Source organism: Siphateles boraxobius, unplaced genomic scaffold (assembly GCF_051911475.1).
Source record: "Siphateles boraxobius isolate OS27281-9 unplaced genomic scaffold, OSU_SipBor_1 37, whole genome shotgun sequence".
NCBI classification, from domain to species: Eukaryota; Metazoa; Chordata; class Actinopteri; order Cypriniformes; family Leuciscidae; genus Siphateles; species Siphateles boraxobius.
In genome coordinates this window covers 2,583,281-2,606,854 of record NW_027508997.1, presented here as the reverse complement: position 1 = coordinate 2,606,854, position 23,574 = coordinate 2,583,281, and the positions used below count along the sequence as shown (strand labels likewise).

Here is a 23,574-nt window from a genome sequence, read left to right as displayed (position 1 = left end):
TGTTATCAAGAAAAGACCACTTTTTATGGTGTTTTTATGTGATTGTTGGAGCTGGATTGAGTGTGTCCCCTCTCCCTTTCACTCCCTTTTATTTTAGTTTTTGGGGTGAACTTTTCTTTTAAGTCTTCTGAGTTGAAACTTGTGAGAAATAAAGATTAGTATACAAACATTCCAACACCTGCTCGCATAACCCATAAATTGGAGGTAAATTGAACAGAACTAAAAGGCAGGTGAAAGTACTGTCAAACAATGCACTCAGACTTAAACATTAGGTTGATATTTCTACTGTTGTCGAGTATGAATGTTTAGATATAGTTAGTGAATTCTTTTAATCAAGTCAGTCTTCTTTAAACAAGTTTGGTGATCTATTGGCAATCAGTGTCAGCATGTCTTTAACTATAGTGTTTGTTTTCAGTAAAGGGAGTTTGGCAAGCCTGGACCCTGATCAATGGCCCTATAGAGGGCCATCCTGTTACACTGACCTATGGAAATTCTTAGAAGAGTATATACTGCAGATTATCCAACAAGAACACTAAGACAACACTCTTACTGATGTGATGGCAACTGTAAACTTCACCAAATTGGCCTTTTCCTGTGCGCTGAAAGTGAATACTAAATGTTTAAATACATAATAGTCTGGGGTTCTTCACAGGTCACCTCACAGGAGCATAGCCCGTTGCCCACTTTTGAAGCCACGGTTGGCCCAACCCAGCCTTAAGCAATTAGTAGTGACATGAAACATTTTACATGTACATTGACAGAAAGCACCTTCGTTAGTGTGTTGAAAACTCCTGTGGAACGTTGCAATGGTTATGTCAAGCACAGGCTGAACATTAGAGGTGAAACGCTTGAATATAGCGGTGGGAATCAGCAGGGAGCTTGTGATACAGTATTATATCATTTATGCTTAATGTAAATTGTGATTTTTGCGACCCTTAAAGGGATAGTTCACCCAAAAATGAAAATTCTGTCATTAATTACTCACCCTCATGTCGTTCCAAACCAATAAGACTTTCGTTCATCTTTGGAACACTAATGAAGATCTTTTTGTTGAAATCTGAGAATTGACAGCTACGCAACTACCGCTTTGACACTTCAAAAAGTTCATAAAGAAATTGTATAACTGATCCATATGAATTGAGCAATTTTTGCAAAATTTTGAGACTTAAGTAATTAATGACAGAATTGTAATTTTTGAGTGAACTATCCCTTTAACACATTGGTTTCTCATTCACCTGAATTGGACTTTATATATGGATATAATATCAATTATATTCTTAGGTGAGTCTGTTTGTGTTTGTTTAGAAGAATCAAGTATGCATTGACCTCCACAATAATGTGTCCGAAATCACATACTCTCTGAGTAGGTACTTCTTTTGTACGATTAAAAAAAGTATTGTAGTATTGTATTGTAGTATGAATGTAATTCAAACATACTACATTCACCATGTTGACATTATCATGTGACTTATGGTGTCAATACGTTGCTTCACTGCTTTTTACAAATCCTCTCCAGTGGCCTCACAGGTCAGTTACGTGTTCATCAAATGTGCACTTTGTAATCTCGGCAGAAGTAGTACATTGTGTACTTTTGCCTACTGTTTACTTACTACAAATTTGGTCATACTACTCTTACCTCATACTGTTTCTTTATCTACTACTGTATATAGTAGGGAAGTAGGCATATTCTGACCTGGGTTATTAAGTCTCTTCAAAAGTAATATCAAAACTAAATATATAAATTCTTGGCATGATGATATCGAAACAGTATTGTGATATTTTACATCACAATACTGTTTCAATATCATCATGCCAAGAATTTATATATTTAGTTTTGATATTATTTTTGAAGATGAACTTTATGCTGCTTTGTTTTAAAAGAACAGCAATTAAATTAGTTTCCCCTGGTGATGTATTTGATGATTTGTCCGTTGAATATCTCTTATCCATGTAAAGTTGGGCTCTAGAGAGCCGGTCGCCCCCGTTTTCCTCTGGGGTGCCCCTTCATTTACCCAGCAGTGCTGAGGGCTAAATTAGAGCCACATGTACCCTGCTACCGTGGATCTCAAATGAAGTGTTCTTCCGGTGGGTGACCTCTGACCTCGCCAGACGCTCCTCTGGGCCGGCCTGAGCAGTGCCCAGCAGGCCACAGTGGCCTGCTCCCACTCAGCACCTGGGTCTGCACCTTAGACCTGCTATGCATACTTCAACACGTTCATATATACACAGCACATGTAAGCCAGCTCACTCTTACGCAGCAGAGACCACTATACACACTCCTAATGGCAGCTACATCCAGCAGAGATCTGTTCCTCTCTCTACACACCGCCGCTTATAAACGCCTTCCAGCTGCGTCCCAGTCCCATATAGCTTACATGTGTGCCTATGACCTTTGAACCTATAGATCCTATTAGTGGTCTTTCATTGTTTCCCACAAACTTCAGCAGTGATACAAATTAGATTTAAAGAGAGCAGGATTTTTGTGATTGCCCAGTTACATAAATACAAAATAATAGTGTTTTTTGCTTTTTGGACTCTTTGAAGGGACTCTTGACTGCTGGCAAAATGGGGTTTCAATAAAACTTATCTGCCTATGCAGTAGAAAGGCGAAAATAATTTTGAAATCGGTGCTACCTGACTAAAGAAAACAGAGAAAAAGTGCTGTTGTCTTCCCCTTTTTGGCAAATATTAGGAAAACTTCAACACCCATAATGCACTGTGCATGCTGCCGTCAAAAGCCACTCCCAACGTGTTTGTAGTCAACATTTCAAACTGGATGACCATGAACAAAGTGTTAGGCCAAACGGAGGGGAAAAACTGAAAGAAACTGCCGTTTTCACGAAAACCCTGGAGCTGTCAAATAAACGTGTTTTAATGTGTTTCATATACACTACCTTTCAAATGTTTAGGGTCTGTAAAATTTTTAAATGTTTCTTATGCTCACCAAGGCTGAATTTATTTGATTAAAAATACAGTAATAACAGTAATATTGTGAAATATTACAATTTAAAATAAACATTTTATTTATTTATTTTAATACATTTAAAATGTAATTTATTCCTATGATGCAAAGCTGACTTTAGAGCAACGTTACTCCAGGTTTCAGTGTTATGCAATCCTTCAGAAATCATTCTAATAGGCCAATTTGATGCTTAAGAAACTTTCTTCTTATCAATGTTCAATTGTGCTGCTTAATATTCTTGTGGAAACTGTGATAAAAAAAATATGTTCAGCATTATTTGATGAATAGTAAGTTCAAATAACAGAATTTATTTGGAATGTTTGTAATGTCACTTTGGATCAATTCCATTCATTCCTTGCTAAATAAAAGTATTATTTTCTTTAAAAATCCTAAATAATAAAATAATCTTACTATGAATGGTACACACACACACACACACAGGTTTCCATGTTTTATGGGGACTTTTATATTGACATAATGATTTTTATACTGTACAAACAAACTATATATTCACTGAAAACTTTCTGATAGATGCTGTGTAACAAAAAAGTAGTTTTTAAATTATGTTTCATATATTTTTTTCTGCACACATAAAACAACACAACAAAAATGAAGTTTTAATTTGTAATATTTTAAAGGTGTATGGTCAAATCAAAGTGTACAGACAGAAGACAGTGCCACGGATGTTTTTGTTCGTCTACAATAGTTTCCTCCCTGGGGCTGAGGCTTGATAGATCGCTTCCCTCTCCACACTGTAGTCCAAGAGGAAAGCCAACACACACACACACACACACACACACACACACACACACACACACACACACACACACACACACACACACACACACACACACACACACACACACACACACTAGTATGCAGTTCCACAGGCTCATGAAATAAACTATAAATGCATCATCATATAATGAAGAGCGTCACGGTAGTCTTAACAGAAAGGATCTTTCTTTGAATGATCAAACAGCTGTCAGGTTTTTACCACTAAACCTCTGTAATGACAAAAAAAAAAAAAATTCCACAGTGGAATAGCTCACAGTGAAGGAAATAAACTTATTTGATTTGATTTAAACCAGGCGATCTCCTCAATTGACTCTGAAGTCAAGCATGATATAAAGGATTCTCATCTGTGAAACTGTTTTTCATGCATGCTTGGGCCCCTAAATGAACATCTTTTTTAATCAGACATGTGGTACTATTCATTGTTCATACTAGCACTAAATTCTTATTAAATGCACTGAAATGATCTTACTCAAATATCAATCATGATTAGTGATGACATGAACTTAATTGACTTTTACAATGAAGAAAATCAGTATTTTGTCTTCTTTTCCAGTTCTTATACAACCTAGCAAAGATATTTTACGGGGGAAAATTGTGAGATAATTAGACTTATTTCAGGAAATATTATTGATTTTTTTTCATTATTATACAGACAATATATATATATATATATATATATATATATATATATATTATTTTTTATTTATTTATTTTTTTATCTCATTGGCATGTTTTTTTTTATTATTCTTTTAAGCATAAACATCACTAAATTTATAATTAGTGATGTTTAAAAAATGCCAGTGGGGTTATAAAATTAAACCTAAATTAATGTATTCTTAATTTAATGACTTAATTTAATGAAATGCATTCATTGAAAAACAGTTTTAATAACGTATACAATGTTTGTTTCTTCTGGATTAAATTCTTGTTTTAAGAATGTGTATTTTTACTGGAAAAAATATATATAGATTAAAATTATTTTTGTGTGATTTCTTTTTAAAAGTTAAAAGCCATTTAATAAAAAGAAACATGTCATTATATTAAAAAAGAATTTCTGGGATCCAAAGAAAATTGTGTTGTAAAAGCATTTGATGATGTTTGCATTTGTGGAATGCTTCTTTGGAGTGCTTTCCTGCTGCTACCTTTGAGCCTTGCCACAATGAAATTTAATGCTGGATCACGGAGTTCCTCAAAAAATAGTTTTCATTATTCAGTACTGAAATCAGCCTCATTGTAAAAGCAGTCTGAATTTTATTATGGCTTGGCAGGTTATTGTGTTCTTCTTAATCTGTAATGTTGACTGGTTCTTTCTTTATTCTGTACCCATTTCTCTCACCCCTTTTTCAGGGTCCTCCTGGACGAGCAGGCTTTCCGGTAACTGTCTCATAACGTGTCCTATTGTCGGTCCATCTGTCTTGTTTGGTTTTCTTGCAATTTACCTATTTGTAGTAGTGTCTGATGTTTAAAAAGCTGTATTGAAACAATTCAACCACAAAATGAAAAATACCAAATTATTTATGTTGCATATTCTTGAAAAGCATGTCATATACAGCTTCTTTATTAGGACACACTGAGACCACCTTTTAACGAAGGGACTGAGAATATACAACCAATGTATTATGTTGAGAGTATTTATCTTATTTTCTTAAATTCTTAATATTGCCAATATACAATGGAGTGAAAAAATCTACAGTTTATGACTAAATCTAGGAATTTATATGACAAAATTTAGGGTTTTTTTAGGGAAAAATTTGAATATGACTAAATTTATAAATTGTTTGATCTTGCTCCCACTGAAGTTTAAGATGTTCTTGAGATCATTCTCAAATCATGCTAGAAAACAAGATCAGGTTGTACATAAACGTGTGCACTCCATTGATATGCTTGTAAAATCATTTGTAATGTAGAAAAAGCATAAAATTAGGAATGTCTCCAAAGTAGTGCACTGTGGTCTCAGACTTTTGGACCCTACTGAACATTCCCCTAAACCAGATAAGCTTAGCTAGACTTATTGTAATGAGTCTCTTAGCTTGGCTTCGGGGACGAGTCTCTTTTCCTTCAAGTTGACATATTGTATTTTATACATGATTGTATTCTCTCTGGCCCTTTGGTGTCTGTCTGGATCTACTCTTCTGAATTTCTGCTGAAATTCTAATATTACTAACCAAAACTCAAACACATCTGTCTTTCATTATAGCATGTTAGAAGAAGTCCATCTTATTGTATGTGAACTCTAGTCCTACCTGCCAATTATAACCTACAAACCCCCATCACTCATGACAGCTCTTCTTGTGAAACTTTGCCATAAAATCTTTTTTGTGTACGTTTTGTTTAAATTGTTGACAGGTCTGGTCAAAGTGTGAATGTGATCCCTTGCCAAAGCTTTTGATTGATTGCATCGTCAGGAATTGAGATGAAAATTTGTATTTTTGTAGGATGGAAGGTAGGGGTAGGAAGTGGAGGGGGCAAGTATTTTACACAAAATGTGTCTATTAGATTAGTACTTCAAAAAAATATTGATATTGGCTTTCACGCTCTGTTGAACTATTAGGGGATACGTGTGGTTTGTATATTTAAGCTTTGCTGCACATTCACATGTATATTTGGCTATTTAACACTTCTGGTTTGTAGTTAAGGACTTTGGGGCTCATTTGGATAAGTCTGGACTTTGTATTGTACTTCAAGCTACTTCTGATTTAAAGCACTAGATATATATATCTACAGTTATTAAATAAGTTATACTTAAACAACTTATACTAACAGTTCAAAGTTTTACTAATTAATGGCATAAAGCTATATTAAGTTTATCTCAAATCAGCACCTTGGACAGAGCCAAGAGAATTCAGTCAAGTGACTTTCCTCTTGGGACATTAAGCAGCAGGCAGCGAATTAACTCTCCAACTAAATGGATACTTCTAGGAATCTTTATCTTAACGGCTTTAAAAATGAGGCACCTGCAAAGCTACAGTCCATGTGCTCAGTCATTGTTTGAGCAAATGTTTTGTTGACTTCTGATGAATTATGGAGTCTTAGCCAATTCGCCCCCTCGCCCATACCCACCCCCCCACCCCCACCCCCTTCCATTACGTGTTACTCGAGTGAGTCGTCAGCAAGCTGTCAACGCTCCCAGCCCTTCTAATACACTGACCTGCAATGTCAGGAATGCAAATAAAAACAGCTGTAGGAATGGACAGCCTTGCATAATAAGTCACTTCAACATTGCAGGAGTTAATGGCCATGTTACATAGTGCAAAATGTTTGGGAAAGCATTGGTCCAGGACTACAAATAGTGAATCCTTATGACTGTTTATTATATCAGGATCTCATTTCCCATATGTTCTGGGGATTTTCTCCATAGTTAAAGTAAGTGGTGGGATGTATTAGTGTGGATAGCTAATTATGATAGGACGGGTTGTTTTCATAGTTCATAGTTGTTAAACGGATATTCACCCCCAAAATGTTTTATTCTGTCATCATTTAGGACTCATGTTGTTCTAAACCTGTATGGATTTCAATGGAACTTAAAAGGAGAACATTGTATTGTTGATTCAATTGATCATGATAACTTTATGGTGCTTTTGCATACTTTTTAAAGCTTGATGGCTTCAGTTTCTGTGCATTGTAATCACATGGAATGAAGCATGGAAATCCACGCTTTTTTTGTGGAAGAAAGGAAGTCATGCAGGTTTAAAGTGACATACCGATGAATAAATGATGACAGGATTTTCATTTTTAGGTGAACTATTCCTTTAAACCCTTCCAAAAGGAAAAAAATTCCTTTAAACCCTTCCAAAAGGAAACAAACTGTCATGCTCCCACACTTTTTCAGTCACTTCATCATCTGTGATATGGTCAGCTAGCAAACATTGCCCTATGCAAGCACTGTGAAATGGCCCTAAAACAAATTTTTTCGCTGCATTAACTCCATGCTTTCATTGGGATCATGTAATCACTGATGATGCTTGATGTCTGTCTGCTACACGTTCATTTCAAATTCTTAATTAGTTAACTTTTAGATTTTGAAGAATTCTTTGGCATGCGTGCATCAGCTTTCAGTTTACCAGTAGGTGAATGTTTAGTAATATAGACATTAAGTTGGCGTCACACTGGTCAGCTTAACATTTCTAACTCTTCGTAGCCATACCGCTTGAATATGTGGCTGAATGTAATTTAGTCTCTAGTGGTAGTGGTAGTAACTGCAGATTGTAGAGATTCAGTCTGTCAGATTTATTGTTCCTGATTTTCCTCTTGACTTTGCATTGACCACTAGGGAGACAAAGGATCAATGGGCATTCCTGGAAGAATGGTGAGTGATTTGATATGCACTAAGCCCAGCAAGCTAGTCTGTAGTATATTGCTGTAGTCTTGAATAATTGGTCATCAATGCTCAGTGGCATGCCATTATTTAAAGCTAAACATTTGTAGCTAACTGTACAGCACCTTTGCTTTGACACCAGTAATTTATGCCTAAGGCCATACTGATTCTATCAGGTCCGATTGGACAATATTAATGTTTGCTTTAATTTTAAGTATGTCATATACAACATCCAGTATAATTGATATTCACTTCCTAATTAGTTTTGACCTGTTTTAGCTTGTACTGTGAATGTAAACATTCACAAACTTTCACATGAATTTATTCCAAATGTTTAATGGCTTTTCATCGCAACTATATGATATAAACCAAAAAAATTGTCAGAAAATGACCAGCCAGAAAATGGTTTCCACTTCATTGCCAACATTGATATTTTTTCAATTATTTTTTATCAATCATAAGGGAAATGTCTTACTGAGATGTCTGAAATATTTCCATCACATTTGAACAAGGCCTGAAGAACAGTTCTTTCTGGCTGCATTTGATGAGAAATTCTCTCTCCTTATTACTCAGTTTGGCTTGGCTGCTCAGTCATGTAAAAATGATTTACTTGTTGATCTTTAAATAGAAAATAGACGTCAAAAAAGACACTTTTTTTCTTGTCAGTTACACTCTACACTCTACATGCTGCGAAGGTAAAATTTGCAGCCAAACCTAGAGGAGATCTTGGAAGAAAAGTTTTGTATATATATCCATAGAGAGACAATATAGATTTATTCAAGCGAGAGAAACAGATTTGAAAACCACAGACAGTTGTGAGCTCTATTTTACCTCCTCATTCATAAGATTTGTGCATTTGGAATTGGCCATTTTTCAGATTAGCATAATGCATGATGTGTCGCAACAGAATTCAGGGTCATCCAAAAACCACATAGTCATATAGATGTCCCCCTGGAGCGTAGCAGCTACTCTTCCTTAAACATGTTCACTAAGAAACCGATAAAACTGCATTGTCCTCAAAGGAGACATTCCAGAATCTTGACCCTTGTATGGTTGCATACTCTAAGCTCACCCTAATGCTTTCTCTTGAAAAACAATCCCTACCTAAAAGCAGTCAGCAGCGTTCAGCTCAAACTGTGAGCCCCAAGCCGGGTTTCCATATTTCACCTGGTGTAAAGCTACATTGTGCTCCTTTAGATTCTCACAGGAAGTGGTTTTTTTTCACTCTTCATGACTTATCCTTCCCCCCTCCAACCTCCTCCACTGACCAGTCTGTCTGTGAGAAAAGTTAGCAGCCCCCTCATCTACTATCGATTACTCCCATCAGGCCAGCAGTGTAACACTCCAGTGCTTCCGTTCCCCTGTAGCCTCAACCCCTCAACAACCAAAAATGCTCCAGTACGTCAGTGTGTCCCATTCCCCAACCTCCAAACGCTCTGTCTCAGGCTGCTGCATGCCTGTGTCCTCTCAGAACCTCGCTAACCCTGGTTCCTCTCTCTGTCTCTCTCCTTCTCACTGTGCATGTGACTGTGTCTGCTGTGACTGACCAGGGCTTAAAGGGAAACCTGGGGGAGAAGGTAAGTGCAGGACGTCAGCCTGCATGTGCAGAATTGAGACTCTCTCACTGTGGGTGGCTGTGTTGATGCGGGTGAGGGAGGGGTGAGGGGGGGGGCTGAATCCATTGCACAAAGTGCACAGGTATTGTGATTTATATCAGGAAGGCTTCAGGCTTTATTTTGAAGGGCCTTTGGGGGTCACATTCGGAAGACGTTTCCCACAATGCTTGGATTACCTGTTTATTCTTGTAGCACTGTGAAGTTTTAAGACTCCCCAATCTAGACAAAGGGATGTTTGGAATGAAGCAGCATACAATATCCTACCATTTGTTTAGTCACTAGAAGTCTCTTATAGTCTGTATTTGGTATGACTGAGCACTCTAGACTGAATTTAGTACATTGAGCTTTAGTTCCTGTTGTGGCAAATGTGGTTTGAGACATTCTTAAACCCGTCCCTTTTGGCAGCTTCGCTCAGTGTTTCTACAAGCCAGCAGTTCTGTGGCCTCCCTTCATCAAGCTGGAATGATATGTCTGAGGCTGAACAAGCAATGTGAGGAGTAACATATTCTTCATCCTTCACCATCACATGAAAGTAGTGAAACTTCTGGATGGTTACCCTCGCTTGCCAGCAAAACACTGTGGTTCTAAAGAATTTGGATGGGAAATAAATAGTGGTGTGACCACCGGGCCGACAAGTAGAGAAGCAGACAATATACGACCTTGGAAAGACCCACCACATTCTCATCCAGAATAATCAGTGGGCTTCCCTTGTTGTTTCAGGGGGTTACTTTTATCCCCTCTTTTTAAGTGCGGTCATGTTTTATCTTTCAGCAAGGGTAAGTCTTGACCCAAAAAATTTTGGGTGAAGAACTTTACGTCATTGGATATCAAAACAAACCCCCTCAAGATAAATGGGCACACTAGCCCTGAAACTGGCAGCCTTAGCGCTTCAGTCCGCAAGCAAATAAATTCAGTTGAATCATAAGTGGTTGCGTTAGAAAGCTCAAGCCAGATGAAAATCAGGCGAATCGGTGATTGATTGGTTGAACTTAGCAAGAACTGCAGAACTTGAGACAATGTATTCTTTAGACAGAAAGGATTACTTGTTGAACGAAATGAAATCTGTGAAGATCGTATCATTCATTAGTAAGACCAATTCTTAAATATCAGCAGAATTTACTCCTGCTTTGGCTGAATATATTTGGACTCTTTGTCCAGTACCCATTCCTAGCTGCCAAATGCTTGTAATGTAAGCCTGTTCAAAGGGATATCTTTAGATCTTCAGTTGTTCTGTTGCACAGATCTCTGCAAGATTCTGTGGGTAACCATAAACCGTGGGGGCAAAGCTTAGGAGTCCTTTCCTTTTCCACAACCTGAAAATCTTTTTTTTTACATCACCCCTTTCACTCTAGTGACGTTTGTAGGTGATTCAAAGAAGTGCTAAAACAAATACTCCTTCGTCCCCTGATAAAGTGGGCATTGAACCAGAAAAAATTGTCCACAATTTGATGGATGGCTGAGTCATCAAAGGTGTCTTCCTGATAAAGTTTCACATGAGAGAGCTAATTAGGGAAAGTGCTGGAAACCTGAGAGCTTTCCTGTCTGACCACAGAGCGTAGCAGGATTGCGCTTGGATGTTTGGTGCAGTGCTGCGGACAGGCAGACACTGTGCAAATCACCTAGTTTACGCCAAATAACCAGCCCGCCGGGCCGTTTGCTGTTTACTCAGCAGTGCTCCCTGACCCTCTCAATTCGCTGTCAAGATGTAAACTACAACTCTGAAATGAGAACGAGGGTCTGCTGACATTTTACTTACAGACCAAAATACAGTGTTCCCTCTGAGCCACATGCAAGCGCTCTCCGTGAGGCGGCTTAGCGAAAAAGTTATGTTAAACAGATGTTATAGTGTGTTTCAGAAAGGGTTATTCCATTCTGCAGATACAATATATTCACTGATACATTTGGGTTTGTGTACGAGGTGTAGTTTAGTGGATATCATTCTTTCTCTTTTCTGTCACTTCCTCTCCTCACTGTCTTTCTACCTCTCTTATCTGTCCGTAGGGAGCGCCAGGAGAGCCAGGTCTGTCTATCATTGGCCCACGAGGACCTCCTGTAAGTGTTTGCTCTGTCACTGCTTAAACTCTTCAACATCTTCCTCTAATGTCAGATCTCCAGAGTAGATACAGGTTATAGGTGCAGATTTTAGCAGCTTTTGGTCTCAAACCTATGATTCCAAGAGTTCTTGGCAAGGGGTTGTTCTATTGTTTTTCTTTCCGCACTTAACTTATAGACCACCCCAAAGTGAGCTCGATAAATATATGTTCTAGGCTAGATAAGCAGGATCAGCGTCATCTAGCACACTACTGTATGTGGAGAAAATCCAATGAATCTCGTCTAATCAAGACTTGATCTCTAATGTGCACGAACAGGACAGGAATCCCACTGCAGCTTGTATGGAAGCACTTACACTTCATCAGGGTATTTCGGGGCTGTGACTCCCACGTAATGACGCCCATTTGGAATCTCATCTTCATTAGCAAGAAGGAATGAAAACATCCCAGCCCTTGTCATTATAATCCAGACATTAGACGTGCAGATTGTGCTGTATCTGTTAATGAGTGGTCAGTCATCAGGCGAAATGGGGCTTGTCCCCAAACTGGCACTCTTTCCCTTTCTTTGCATTCCATTCAGCAAGACAAAACTGTAATGTTACGCCGTCAGAAGCGCAATTTCCTTGTTGATTATGCCGTGCAAAACTTTTTCCTGTGGTTTCCCCATTCATCCAACACACTCTTATGGCAGGGCCGTCAGACTGTTCAGACATCTGTTTTTCTGCTTGCTGATTATACACTTTTCTATACCTCTGACCCATCACCTCTAATAAGGCGTCAGGAGTGGACATCAGGCATAGAGAACTGGTGACAGGTGAAGTTTCATTGCAGGGCTGACTCAAAGGGAATGTCTTCAGCAGTTGTTCTGAAAGTATAGGCTTTGTCCTCACCTCCAAAAGGGTCACAGAGGTTGATTTGAGGCAGAAGTGTGGAGAGGCCAGCGGAAATGACTGCTTTTGCTAGGCAGGTAGACCTGATAGGGCGGTAAAAGTTTCTTTCTCACACATAAGTGGAACAGTTATGGAGTAAACAGAGTGATCATTAGATGATGTGTTGAGTTTTCATTACATTTACAGTTATTGTCTTAGCTGATCAGGTCAGGGCCAAGGTTTTTGAAAGTTATAAAGATACAACATAAATACAAGCTATTCTCGAATACGCAAAAGGATAGAAGTACTTTTTCTTACTGAGAAAAACTGAGGCTATTAAAAAATTAAATAAATGTGATTATTCCTATGATTTCATGATATCGGTCTTTGGAAGGTCAATTAATTACATTAATTATATACTGTATATAGGTAACATTGTTACTTGGAAAACAAATACATTTTTGCAAAGTCCCTTTTGTAGATTCCTTATTACCACTGGACCCCAGTTGTTTTTGTCATATTTTGTTTAAGGTACACTTTGAAAAATTGTGTCTGTCCTGAAAACGACTGAAAAGTGATATTTAATCTGGGTTTAATTCAGAGATCAGATTGCGGTCAGAAAATTGATGTTGTATCACTCCCGAAGAATGTTATGGATTGCATCCATAGTGTATTTTTGGTTTAGAGGATTTTATTTTATTTTTCTTCTGGACTGGACTTGTATTCAATTGTTTTCGATTACTTTTTGTTACATTTTTGTGCCAACAAAATGAATGTTGTCAGTCCTGTTTTGGGTGATTCCGAGGGGGCACATGCTGCTACTTCCATTATTCCAGGCCTTTAGGTTCCCAAGGCAGAGAAAATCAGCCATGTTCCAATAACTACCTGAGACCCAGACACACAATCCCCTTCATTAGCTCCGTTCACCTCTTCCTTGTAATTTTCTCTCAGGTTGCTCCAACACGGTCTTTTTTTTTTTGCCAAAGCATATTGAATAACTTCCTTTTTTCCCAAGGGCTGCAAAAGTTTATTCAGGAGAGCAAACTTAGTATTGTTCACAGGAGAATGTAGCACTAATGATTACTGACATTTACTTATTCAGAATGTGAGAGCCAATAAGACAAATTAAATAAGGACAACTCTAATGTGTTCCAGTTAGTTTTTTCCAGTGTTGAATTTCAGTCAGTGTCCCACAGTTTTTAGAGCTTTATTTGTCTTTGTCTCCTCATCCCACACAAAGTGCTTCCTACAGAGGAAGGCTCCTGTCCTTCAACCTCAATTACGACACAAGTTTGGAGGAACAATACTCCGTCTCTCAACACAGACCTCCTTTCATCGAGTTCACATAATCCTCATGTTTTTCGTCTAGAAAATAACTGCTTATCTTTTTTCTTTCTGTCTCCCCTCAGGGACAGCCCGGTACTAGAGGATTTCCAGGCTTTCCGGTAAGTGACTTTTGTCTGAAGCCAACTGGACAGACCTCTAGTTTATTTGTGAGTTTATAAAAGCCACCAATTAGCTACTGGTTGCCTTGTCCCCTTATTTAATTGATGCACATGGAAATGACTAAAGGAAGTGCGACTAAATGTACAGTAGGCTTGTGCAGCTGTCATATAAGCACTGTAAGGTATATAAATGTCCTAGAACCCTTTCTATAGGCTGTCTACCTCCTCTGGATATTAAAGGCCCTTTTCAGGTGTTTATTACCCTGCATGTTCACCGTTCAGCAGGACACATTGTTAAAAAACAGTTCCTTCAGTGTTAGTGTTTTACCTTGACTCTCAAGGCAATAGTTTTTTTTTTTTAATAAACATTGTCATATTAGCTTGTCTAGACAGGAGAATTGGAGCTGTTTTGTGCCTTCACAATATCGTCAACCTGTTGTTCTCCCACTTCTTTTCCAGGGCCCCATCGGCTTGGACGGGAAACCCGTGAGTTTCGCTTCATTCCTTACAAATGTTTGAGTAATTGACACTCGCGCAGGTTTGGAACCTTCGAACCCTTGCACCAAATTATTTGGCGGTAATTGTTAATTGACGGTCATTTTGGCAATGAAGAGGATAATTATGGTAATAATAATTATGCCAATTATCATAAAAAATTCACTATTGTCATCATCATGACAGAAATCAATTATGATATGTGTACAAAGAATGATGTAATTTGTGCTACCTAAAAAGACTAAAGAGAATGGATATTTTGCCTTTGCCTTTTTTCCCCAACCTTACAGGGACAGAATGGTCCAAAAGGTGATATGGTAAGTATTTTTTGAAACCATTTTAACCATTGTTAACTGGCTTGAGAGATGCAGTGCAAAAACAATTTCCTATAAATGTGATCCTAAGAAAACACACCTTGGCTGAAATTAATTGAAGTGTTAAAATATAAATGTTAATACTTTTAGTTTAAAGGGACTCACATAATGGGATCTGTCATGTTCACTTTTACTAGTGAAATACCGCTGGAATAAAAACCATTCGTCATAAAGAGAAATATGTAAAGAAGTAAAACATATCATAAAGAAAAATTTGTCAGGGTCCATAAAACTCACCAGTAGAGCCATTTGTTTTCAAGATGGCTTTTAACACTGATGTTTATCTAGGCTGTAAGCATGGCCGTATAAATTCACAAGAACAACACTCTTTTAGTTTGATTTATGGGTAGAGTGACTGAATGACGTGTGTGTGTGTGTGTGTGTGTGTGTGTGTGTGTGTGTGTGTGTGTGTGTGTGTGTGTGTGTGTGTGTGTGTGTGTGTGTGTGTGTGTGTGTGTGTGTGTGTGTGTGTGTGTGTGTGTGTGTGTGTGTGTGTGTGTGTGTGTGTGTGTGTGTGTGTGTGTGTGTGTGTGTGTGTGGAAGAGATGAGAGACCACGTTTCATTAAGTGGAGTTTGTCAAAAGTAACTTTAAGTATTTAGCCGCCTGAGGTATTAAAACAAGGACATTGGGTTGGCTCTGTCCTCTTAAACTGCGACTTGAAAACTGTAGTTAACAGTTTTCTTTTTCATGATGAAAGACAATGGGCAGATAGTTTAGGCTCCCAGGCTGTGCACTTTAAACCATTCCTTATGAAATATAGTACAACCTCTATGTTCCTTCTTTTATAGCATCGTGAGAAAAGGCAAGCTTAGAAACTATAAAAGAGAAGCACTTTTCCGAAATGACACCTTTATAAGACATGATCAGAGCTGAAAAATTCCTGCTGAGCTTTTGAACATGCCTCACTGAGCTTTCAAAGTAATACATATTACTATATATAGCTATATATATATATATATATATATATATATAATTTCATTGATACGTTTCTTCTCAGAATCTTCACTCTCCATATTTGCTTTTAGCCTTATATGGAAGTATTACAGAAATTGATTTGTTGCTATTTCTGAATGAATATTATGACTAGAAATCAATCTAACTGTCATTTCTAAGGGTTACATGTTTTTCAGAGGGCATGATGAATTTTGGGGCATTGATTTATTAAAAGCAGCCACTGATGCTCTCCAGACAAACACACAATGATACTTTTAACCTAGTAAAAACACATAAAAATGGTGTTAGTTTTTAGTAATTAGCCTTTTTTTGTATTTCCTTTTTCAACATAAGAAATTATTTTATAAGGAACTGTTTTGTGCGTTTGTGCATGTTTTGACTGAGAGGTTTGATATCTGTGGGTCGTAAACGAAAAGATAATCCAGTAACACCTCCGTATTGTAATTGTGGTTATTTCCACAGGGTCCTCGTGGTCCTAAAGGAGTACCAGTAAGTATTTGCTAAAATATATTAATATATCATCATAATTCCACTGGAGTTTTTGTGTGGCAGTGGAATGTCATGCATGATTTATGTTAGATGGATTTTTAAGTGTTTTGTTCAAATCTTATTTTTCAGGGTGAACCTGGCCCAAAAGGAGAGAAGGTAGAATCATGCGTAAAATGCATTAAAATAGCAGCTAATTTTCTTATAAGGATGAGGATCACCCTGTGAGGATGACACATGATAGATTTTGTTTTTCTTTTTTATTCTAGGGTGTATGTGGTGACTACACTCACAGGGTGAGTGAATGTTGTATTAACTTATTGTTTTTGTGATATCATAAACACTGTGAATGTTTCATTTATGGTTATAAGTAAGCTACCAAATATGCTTCAAAGGTTGTCTGGTGTTAGAAAATCCCAAGTATATATTTTCATTCCAGTTTTACGTGATATTATTCTATTTGTCAACGTGATTTCTCTCGTTTACCCTTAAAAAGACATGTACAACATGTTTTGTGGTTAATTTAGAGGCATTAACATAGATGGAAAAAGGGAAGGAATAATGGATTGGCAGCTTGGATAGTCTCAGATAGGCAGCACATGAGCACATGCCAAGGCAGGGCCTCAAATTTGATCAGCCCTCTCTCGGGGAAATCACAGTTTCTTGTAAACACAGCAATTTTACCAACAGCCTGCTGAATTAGATTTGATAAGACTCTCTGTTTAAAGGGGATTTGGTAACAGCCCTAGCCTATTTAAAAGTAATTTTGGCCTTTTGAAGCTATTTTATCAATTATGTAATCTCAAAAACAACACGCAATATAGAAGCAGAAAAAAAGTCTTGGCAGTAGATGTTTCTACTGAATCTGTATTTTGCTTGAAAAAAGAAAGAACAGAAACAGCAGCAGGACACGTACAGTTGATACATTTTTTCTATGAATTTAATCACTGCTTTTATTGTGTAAGTTTAGTCAGTATTCCATACAGATATATCACATCAAAACAGTCATTTTTCATGCATGTCAGCCAGGCCACGTGCACTATTTAGAAATCTGCACATATGGGAGGTATTTTTGGGTGGTTGTAGTACTGTAGGTTATTTGCAGTTAGGGTTAAACCCAAAGGTCACAGCACTAGACTGAAAGGATGCACCCTGCAGTGATGGAACAAAAATGGGTATTATCACTTGAATGTGTGTGTGTTTATGTATCCGTATCCATGTCCGTGTATTTGTATGTTGGGCCGTTTTAAGCAGGGGCTCCCAGTGAAAACGCTGGCAGCTTTGCGCTCCAGTCAGGCTCTGATGTTGAAGGTTTGTGGGCTGTTCGCTGTCCCTCATCCCTAATACCGTGATATGTGTGTTACAGTCCTGCTGCAAAGAGAGACATAGCTGAAAACTGTGCTCTAGTTTATCCACATGCACTGTTGGAGGTGCAGAGAGGTGCCTGTTATTATAACTGATTGAAAACTCTTTAGGAATTTATAATGACACATTTTAACACACAGCTGTTTTCCTGCTTTTTCTTTGGCCTTCTCAAGGAACTTTTATGGTTGTGGTATATCATTTTAAGGTACACTGTGCAGCTGTAACTTTATATGTCATCAAAAATGCATCCAAATGTTTTTTGGATATGTTAAATACATAAATACCATGTGTCTTTTATATTTTGATTGGCCTCATTATGCATAGAGTACCTTAACACAATGTAACATTCTGGTTAAATTGGTGAAAAACCTTCCGCAGGGAGATAAGGATACTTGAAAAAACACTTGCCTTCCTTATTTGTATGTATTTTCCTCTTACTCGGAAATTAAGTGAGTCAATCAGTGCGCTTTTATATATATTTATATATATATATATATATATTATAGATTGTGTATATTGCTTTTCATATATTACGTTTATATTTTGGAATATATTGGAATATGTACACTACGTTCAGAAGTTTGAGGTCAGTATGATTTTTTACAAGGATGCATTAAATTGATAAAAAATGACATGACATTTATGTTACAAAGATTTCTATTTCAGATAAATGCTGTTCTATTATACTCATCAAAGAATCCTGAAAAAAATGTGCCACTGTTTCCACACAATTTTTAAGCAACAACTGTTTTAACTTAACATCATAATAACAAGAAATATTTCTTGAGTAGCAAATCGGTGAAGACTGGAGTAATGATGCTGAGAATTCAGCTTTAAAGCTACAATATGTCTTTTTTTTGCCGCTAGGGGTCGCTAACCTCTTACAATAACAAAGGCGTAGGTTGATGACGCACAAGCAGAATTATTGAACTTGTCGTCATGCCGATGAATCTAATAATGTTTATGGATGAGTGAAAACATTCATGTTTTTTAATATGACTTTGGTATGAAACAAGGCTCGATTGCTAATGAGAGATAGATATCAGCGCCACACGTGAGTCCCACGGATATAAAGGAATAAGGACATTTCATTCTACCGAACTACCCGTAAGTGCTGAAATAATACTAACACAGGTCAGATTATTTGACGAATTAAACTTGTGAGGTAAAGCAGCGCTGTTTCACTTGGTCTAACAGTACACTATCACACTAAACCGCATTTGAGTGTGTTGAAAGTTATAATGTTATTCTATCTATGTGTTCTTTTGTTGGCTGTATGAGACTAGCAGTAAGCTAGATCAACATTACAATAACATACTGATCATATTATAACATTTCATCATGTTGATCTATTTAACATTGATTCGTTTTATGTACATTTGCTCACCTGTCTAATAAATTACAAGCAAGAGCGGCGTCTCTGTCAAGTCGAAGTTAGTTGCGGACGTGGAGCTTTCGGCATCTCGAAAACACCACGCTGATATTGATCCTCGCTTTATTTCTCATTTTGTCCCAAAGTCTGCTTGCCATGATCTATAATGTTTGTACGAAATAACAACAGCGTGAGCGTGCCACATTTGTCCACGTCTGTCGCCATGGTTACTATGGCAGTACAAGCGGATAACGCCAGATAACGCGGATATTACGTCATTGACAGCCGACAATGACCAGGGATGAGCCATTATTTAAAATTGGAATTTCTCTAAAATTAAAAATCTTTGTGAACTTTTGGGATATTTTAAGTACACAACTGCAGAAAATATTTCACACTGTGCAAGTGATATATTGTACATTTAACATCACATGATTAAATTACATTTTAAAATATAGTAAATTAGTAAAAAATAGTTATTTTAATTTTTTTTTTTTTTTTTTACTGTATTTTGTTCAAATAAACACCGGTTTGGTTGAGCGTAAGAGCATACAGACCTGAAACTATTGAACAGTAGTGTATATTCCATGTACTGTAAGGTCCAAAAGTCTGAGACCTCATTGAAAAAGGTTTTAAATTAGAATTAGAGTGCAAAATTTAATAACTTTTGGACTTTTGAGCCAAAGATGTAAATTTTTATGTGTAATTCACCGAGCAAAATTATGAAATACAGGAAAGTCACAAGAAGGCAAGTTGTATTTAGGGTAATATCAACTGTTAGTGGTATATCTATGGGTCAATAACTCTTCAATCTGTGCTTTGCAATGATGCTGATCTCAACAGAAACGCCGTATTGTCAACGTCTGTGCTGGAGGACAGGCCACAGTAAGTCTGTTGCGAAACTCTCTTTGTGGCAAGACTGAATCCAGCCTGATCTACACAGCATTGCTGCAGAGTTACAGGTGCCGTCACAGTGGAGATGAAACATTATCATTGATAATGTTTGATATGTAAATTAATAGGGCTGTCATTCAACTACAAATGTTCAAAATCAAATCAAAGGCATAGTTTAAAGTCTTTTACCTGCATATTACTGAACATAATCTTTTATCTTTTATGTTTAATTTGAGATATTAATTTAATAACTGTGAGAATTGTTACATTTATAAATAGTAAACCTACAGTACTCCACTCTGATGGACCTGTGACTCTGTTCAGTGATGCTGACTCCTTTTGGCTCTGTCTCTCTATCCCCTTGCCTTGCTTTTTCCTTACTGTTCACTTTCTTTTTCATTTGTTTTTCTGTTTTTTCCCTTCCCCTCCTCTCCTATCTCTGGCCCGTTTCCTTCCTCTGGCCTCCTGGTGAACTTGTTGGCCTGGTGGTTTTGTGCACGGTGGCCAACCTGTGCTTTGTGACCTCAGCAGATGTTACCCATCACCGTCCGCAACATGCCCTCAATAAGCCCTCTAATCCTAAAGCGCCTCAAGGTACATCTCTCTCTGCCACCCTCGCACCCCTTCCTTACGGATGCCAACCTCCATCCACCGAATGCCAGCCAGGCCTCATAGTGTCACCTGTGTTGAGTTCATTAACAAAGCTCGAACAAACAGCCGGGGTTGAATTATCTTAGCCAATAGTTTAATTGTCTTGAGTCCACTTGAAATACACTTCTTTCCTAAAGTAATGTCCAATTCACAAAATTTATAGGCTTATAAACTCGAACCCACAGCATGAACTTCTGTCAGTCCCTCTATGTCTTGTATGTCCATCTGTTTTAACTGGACATTATCTCAATAAAATTCTCTAATACATAATGGATTGTCCTCATATGTCTAGTCCTATGATAATGTTGGGTTTAAGGATCGTTCAGGTATTTTTGAGCTGATTTTGGATATAAAAGATTAATACAACTACTAGAGAATTTTGGATGCGATAAATATTTTACATTATTCAAATTTGAAGTATTTTAGTCCATGTCTGTTTTAATCAGTAACATTAATGGTTCAATTTGTTATCATTAATTAATGCATCAGATATCATGAACAATAAACAACAATTTCTTTGTAACATTCATTATATTGATAATGTATTAAAGGCCACATTTGTCCTGGTTACGGTGTAATTACGCAAATTAGCTTTGAGTAATATTAATTGATATGCACTTACTGTATTTTCAGGTTTAGGGTTTTAGTGTTAGTTTCTTGTAATTATGCATAATTTGCTGTTAGTACTATTGTAAACACATTTAACATGAATAATTTAACACATTAAAACAGCGTTCCCATTTTATCTAATGTTAGTTTATGCAAATTGTTAGTAGGAATTTACCAAAATATAGTATTTTTCTTAATTTAATTTTAGATATTGCATTAACTAATGATGACATATTATCGTAGAGTGTTACTAACTGACTTTCAGAACATATGCATTTAAAATGAACAGTCTTTTTTAGGAAAACAGACCAACAAAATCTTATGACATCAACTTGCACTCATAGGTGCCCAATTTGTTTGTCCAATCAGATGCTCTAAAGAAATGTTTAAAAAAACACTCGTTAGGCCATTTCATGGGGTGTTTAAAAGTCCTTAAGAACAGTAAGCAGGGCTCCAGACATAATAACAAAACAAACGGAAGTTAAAAACAAAACAATGACAGTCAAAAGATAACAAAAATGAGGCCGCTTAGCAGAAAAGTGAGGCTGTTCCAAAAGGCTCTGCTTGTACTGCCCACTCCAGGAAGTGCCCCTGGCACAGGTCGACCACGGTTGGCACCCGTCCTCCATCTTAATTCTACAGGTGTGTTGTCTGTGCACACCAAATTCGAGTACCATGCTTGGAGACAATGGTACAGAATGTGGAAGACAAAAAGTGTTAGGGAAAGATCTTTTTCAGCTGATTGGATGGGACTCCGAGTTGGGTCGGTCTGTGGATTGGATGGAGATCATGGAATGTCTCCATTTAATGGATCTACATCTGGCCTCATAAATCAAATCTCGACAAGTCCTGTCAAGGAATAAATGGATAAAATATGGATCTGAAGCTGATGGATGCGTTTCGGATTTCTTTGAGCTTCAGACTTTGCTACTGAACAGAGACCGTATTTAAGAAAGGGTTTTCTTTGTCACGGTATCTGCTCTATTTGTGGTTAATCAGTCTTGTACACGGTTGCCAGTATGTAGGAGGTCTTAATTTTCTGTCTATAGTAGCAGACTTGGAAATAAATGCTTTTAATGGAAGGAAAATTAAGTTCTAACACCGTATTTTCCGTTTGCAGACTAAGCCTCTTTAATGTTGAAAACAGACTTTTAAAAAATTAATTACACAACAGAAATCTTACATAATCAGTTTTCCTCATGGTCTCTTCTCAGGAAGAGTAGGATATTGTTTAGTCGAGTTTTATTTCCTATTTTCACATCCCTCTCGATGTGTAAATACTGGACACTTTCCTGTAGATGATTTTGTTTAGTCTCTTTTTGTATTGAAGTTCTCGTATTGCTCATAACTGAGAAGTACCCGAGATAGTTTTAAAACAGCCATAAGTGGATCAAGTAGAGCAGTGGTTTAAGCACTGGTCAGTCGGTAGGATTGCGGACACCTGGGAAAAGCTATGCTAAATGCAATTGATAAAATAAATAGGCTTAAAAACCTTTCAAATGGAGGAGAAAAATTTTCTCATATATTTTGCCCAATCAAACTCACCGGAAAAAAAACATGACCCGGAGTTTATGGAATTTGAGTTCACTTACAGTGAGGATAAATTTCGAGGTTTCAATTTTAAACAACAAATTATTTTGGGTTGCCACTTCATGTCCAATTCTAGCTTCTTAAAAAAAAAACTCAGTTAGAAACCACTGATGTAGATGTTTACCACTAAAGAGGTTTCATGAGGCCACTAGCAACATTTTAGGGTTTAAGTTTTAGACATTAGTTAATGGTTAGTGGGCCACTGAAGAGGATCTTCAAGCATTAAGTGAAAATGTAAAAAATTTCCTAACTTTTTTCCCAACATCCACCCCCCCACCCCCGCTATTTTCCAAACATGGTACTCGATAAACTAGAATAACATCAATCCTCATCCTGACACTTGACTTTCAACTCAACCTTCAAACTTGGGTTCCTCTTAGCTTCAAATCCATTGTTTCATCATTTAATTATTGTAAATATTTTTAAAAAGAAGATCAAAATCACATTTTATAAAAGATTTTGAGTAAATATTCCATCAACAAATTTGTTCATTCTTTAATTTCATATCTCATTATTGTGAATTACTGGATTTGAATCAGAGTGGATCCTGCCACTGATCTATTGAACTTTATATCCAAATGATTTCTTTATCTCAGATGCTAACTTCCTGTCTCTCAGCAGGGCGAGCCTGGAGCACAAGGACCACCGGGACCTCCTGGCCCCCCAGGGCCTTCGGGGACTCCTGGTCTAAATGGTGCTAGTGGGCCCCCGGTAAATCTCACTTTA

General features: G+C 37.3%; 1 protein-coding gene across 44 annotated transcripts in view; it reads left to right on the top strand.

Annotated features, from left to right (window-relative positions):
- The window catches only part of col13a1 (collagen, type XIII, alpha 1), a 115,555-nt gene that overhangs the window by 53,756 nt on the left and 38,225 nt on the right, over positions 1-23,574 (top strand). For 9 of the 44 annotated variants that reach the window (XR_013190707.1, XR_013190705.1, XR_013190702.1 and 6 more), the window contains exons 3-14: positions 5,108-5,134; positions 8,031-8,066; positions 9,626-9,652; positions 11,693-11,743; positions 14,021-14,056; positions 14,516-14,542; positions 14,842-14,868; positions 16,344-16,370; positions 16,500-16,526; positions 16,637-16,663; positions 20,527-20,592; positions 23,467-23,559. Coding sequence is in view for 28 of the 44 variants with exons in the window: in XM_077197025.1 (XP_077053140.1) it covers positions 5,108-5,134; positions 8,031-8,066; positions 9,626-9,652; positions 11,693-11,743; positions 14,021-14,056; positions 14,516-14,542; positions 14,842-14,868; positions 16,344-16,370; positions 16,500-16,526; positions 16,637-16,663; positions 20,527-20,592; positions 23,467-23,559 (471 nt within the window). In the remaining 16 variants the exon portion in view is untranslated. Of the gene's footprint in view, positions 1-5,107; positions 5,135-8,030; positions 8,067-9,625; positions 9,653-11,692; positions 11,744-14,020; positions 14,057-14,515; positions 14,543-14,841; positions 14,869-16,343; positions 16,371-16,499; positions 16,527-16,636; positions 16,664-19,947; positions 19,990-20,526; positions 20,593-23,466; positions 23,560-23,574 lie in introns of all 44 variants that reach the window. The other 35 variants (XM_077197016.1, XM_077197013.1, XM_077197021.1 and 32 more) reach the window with 17 other exon arrangements.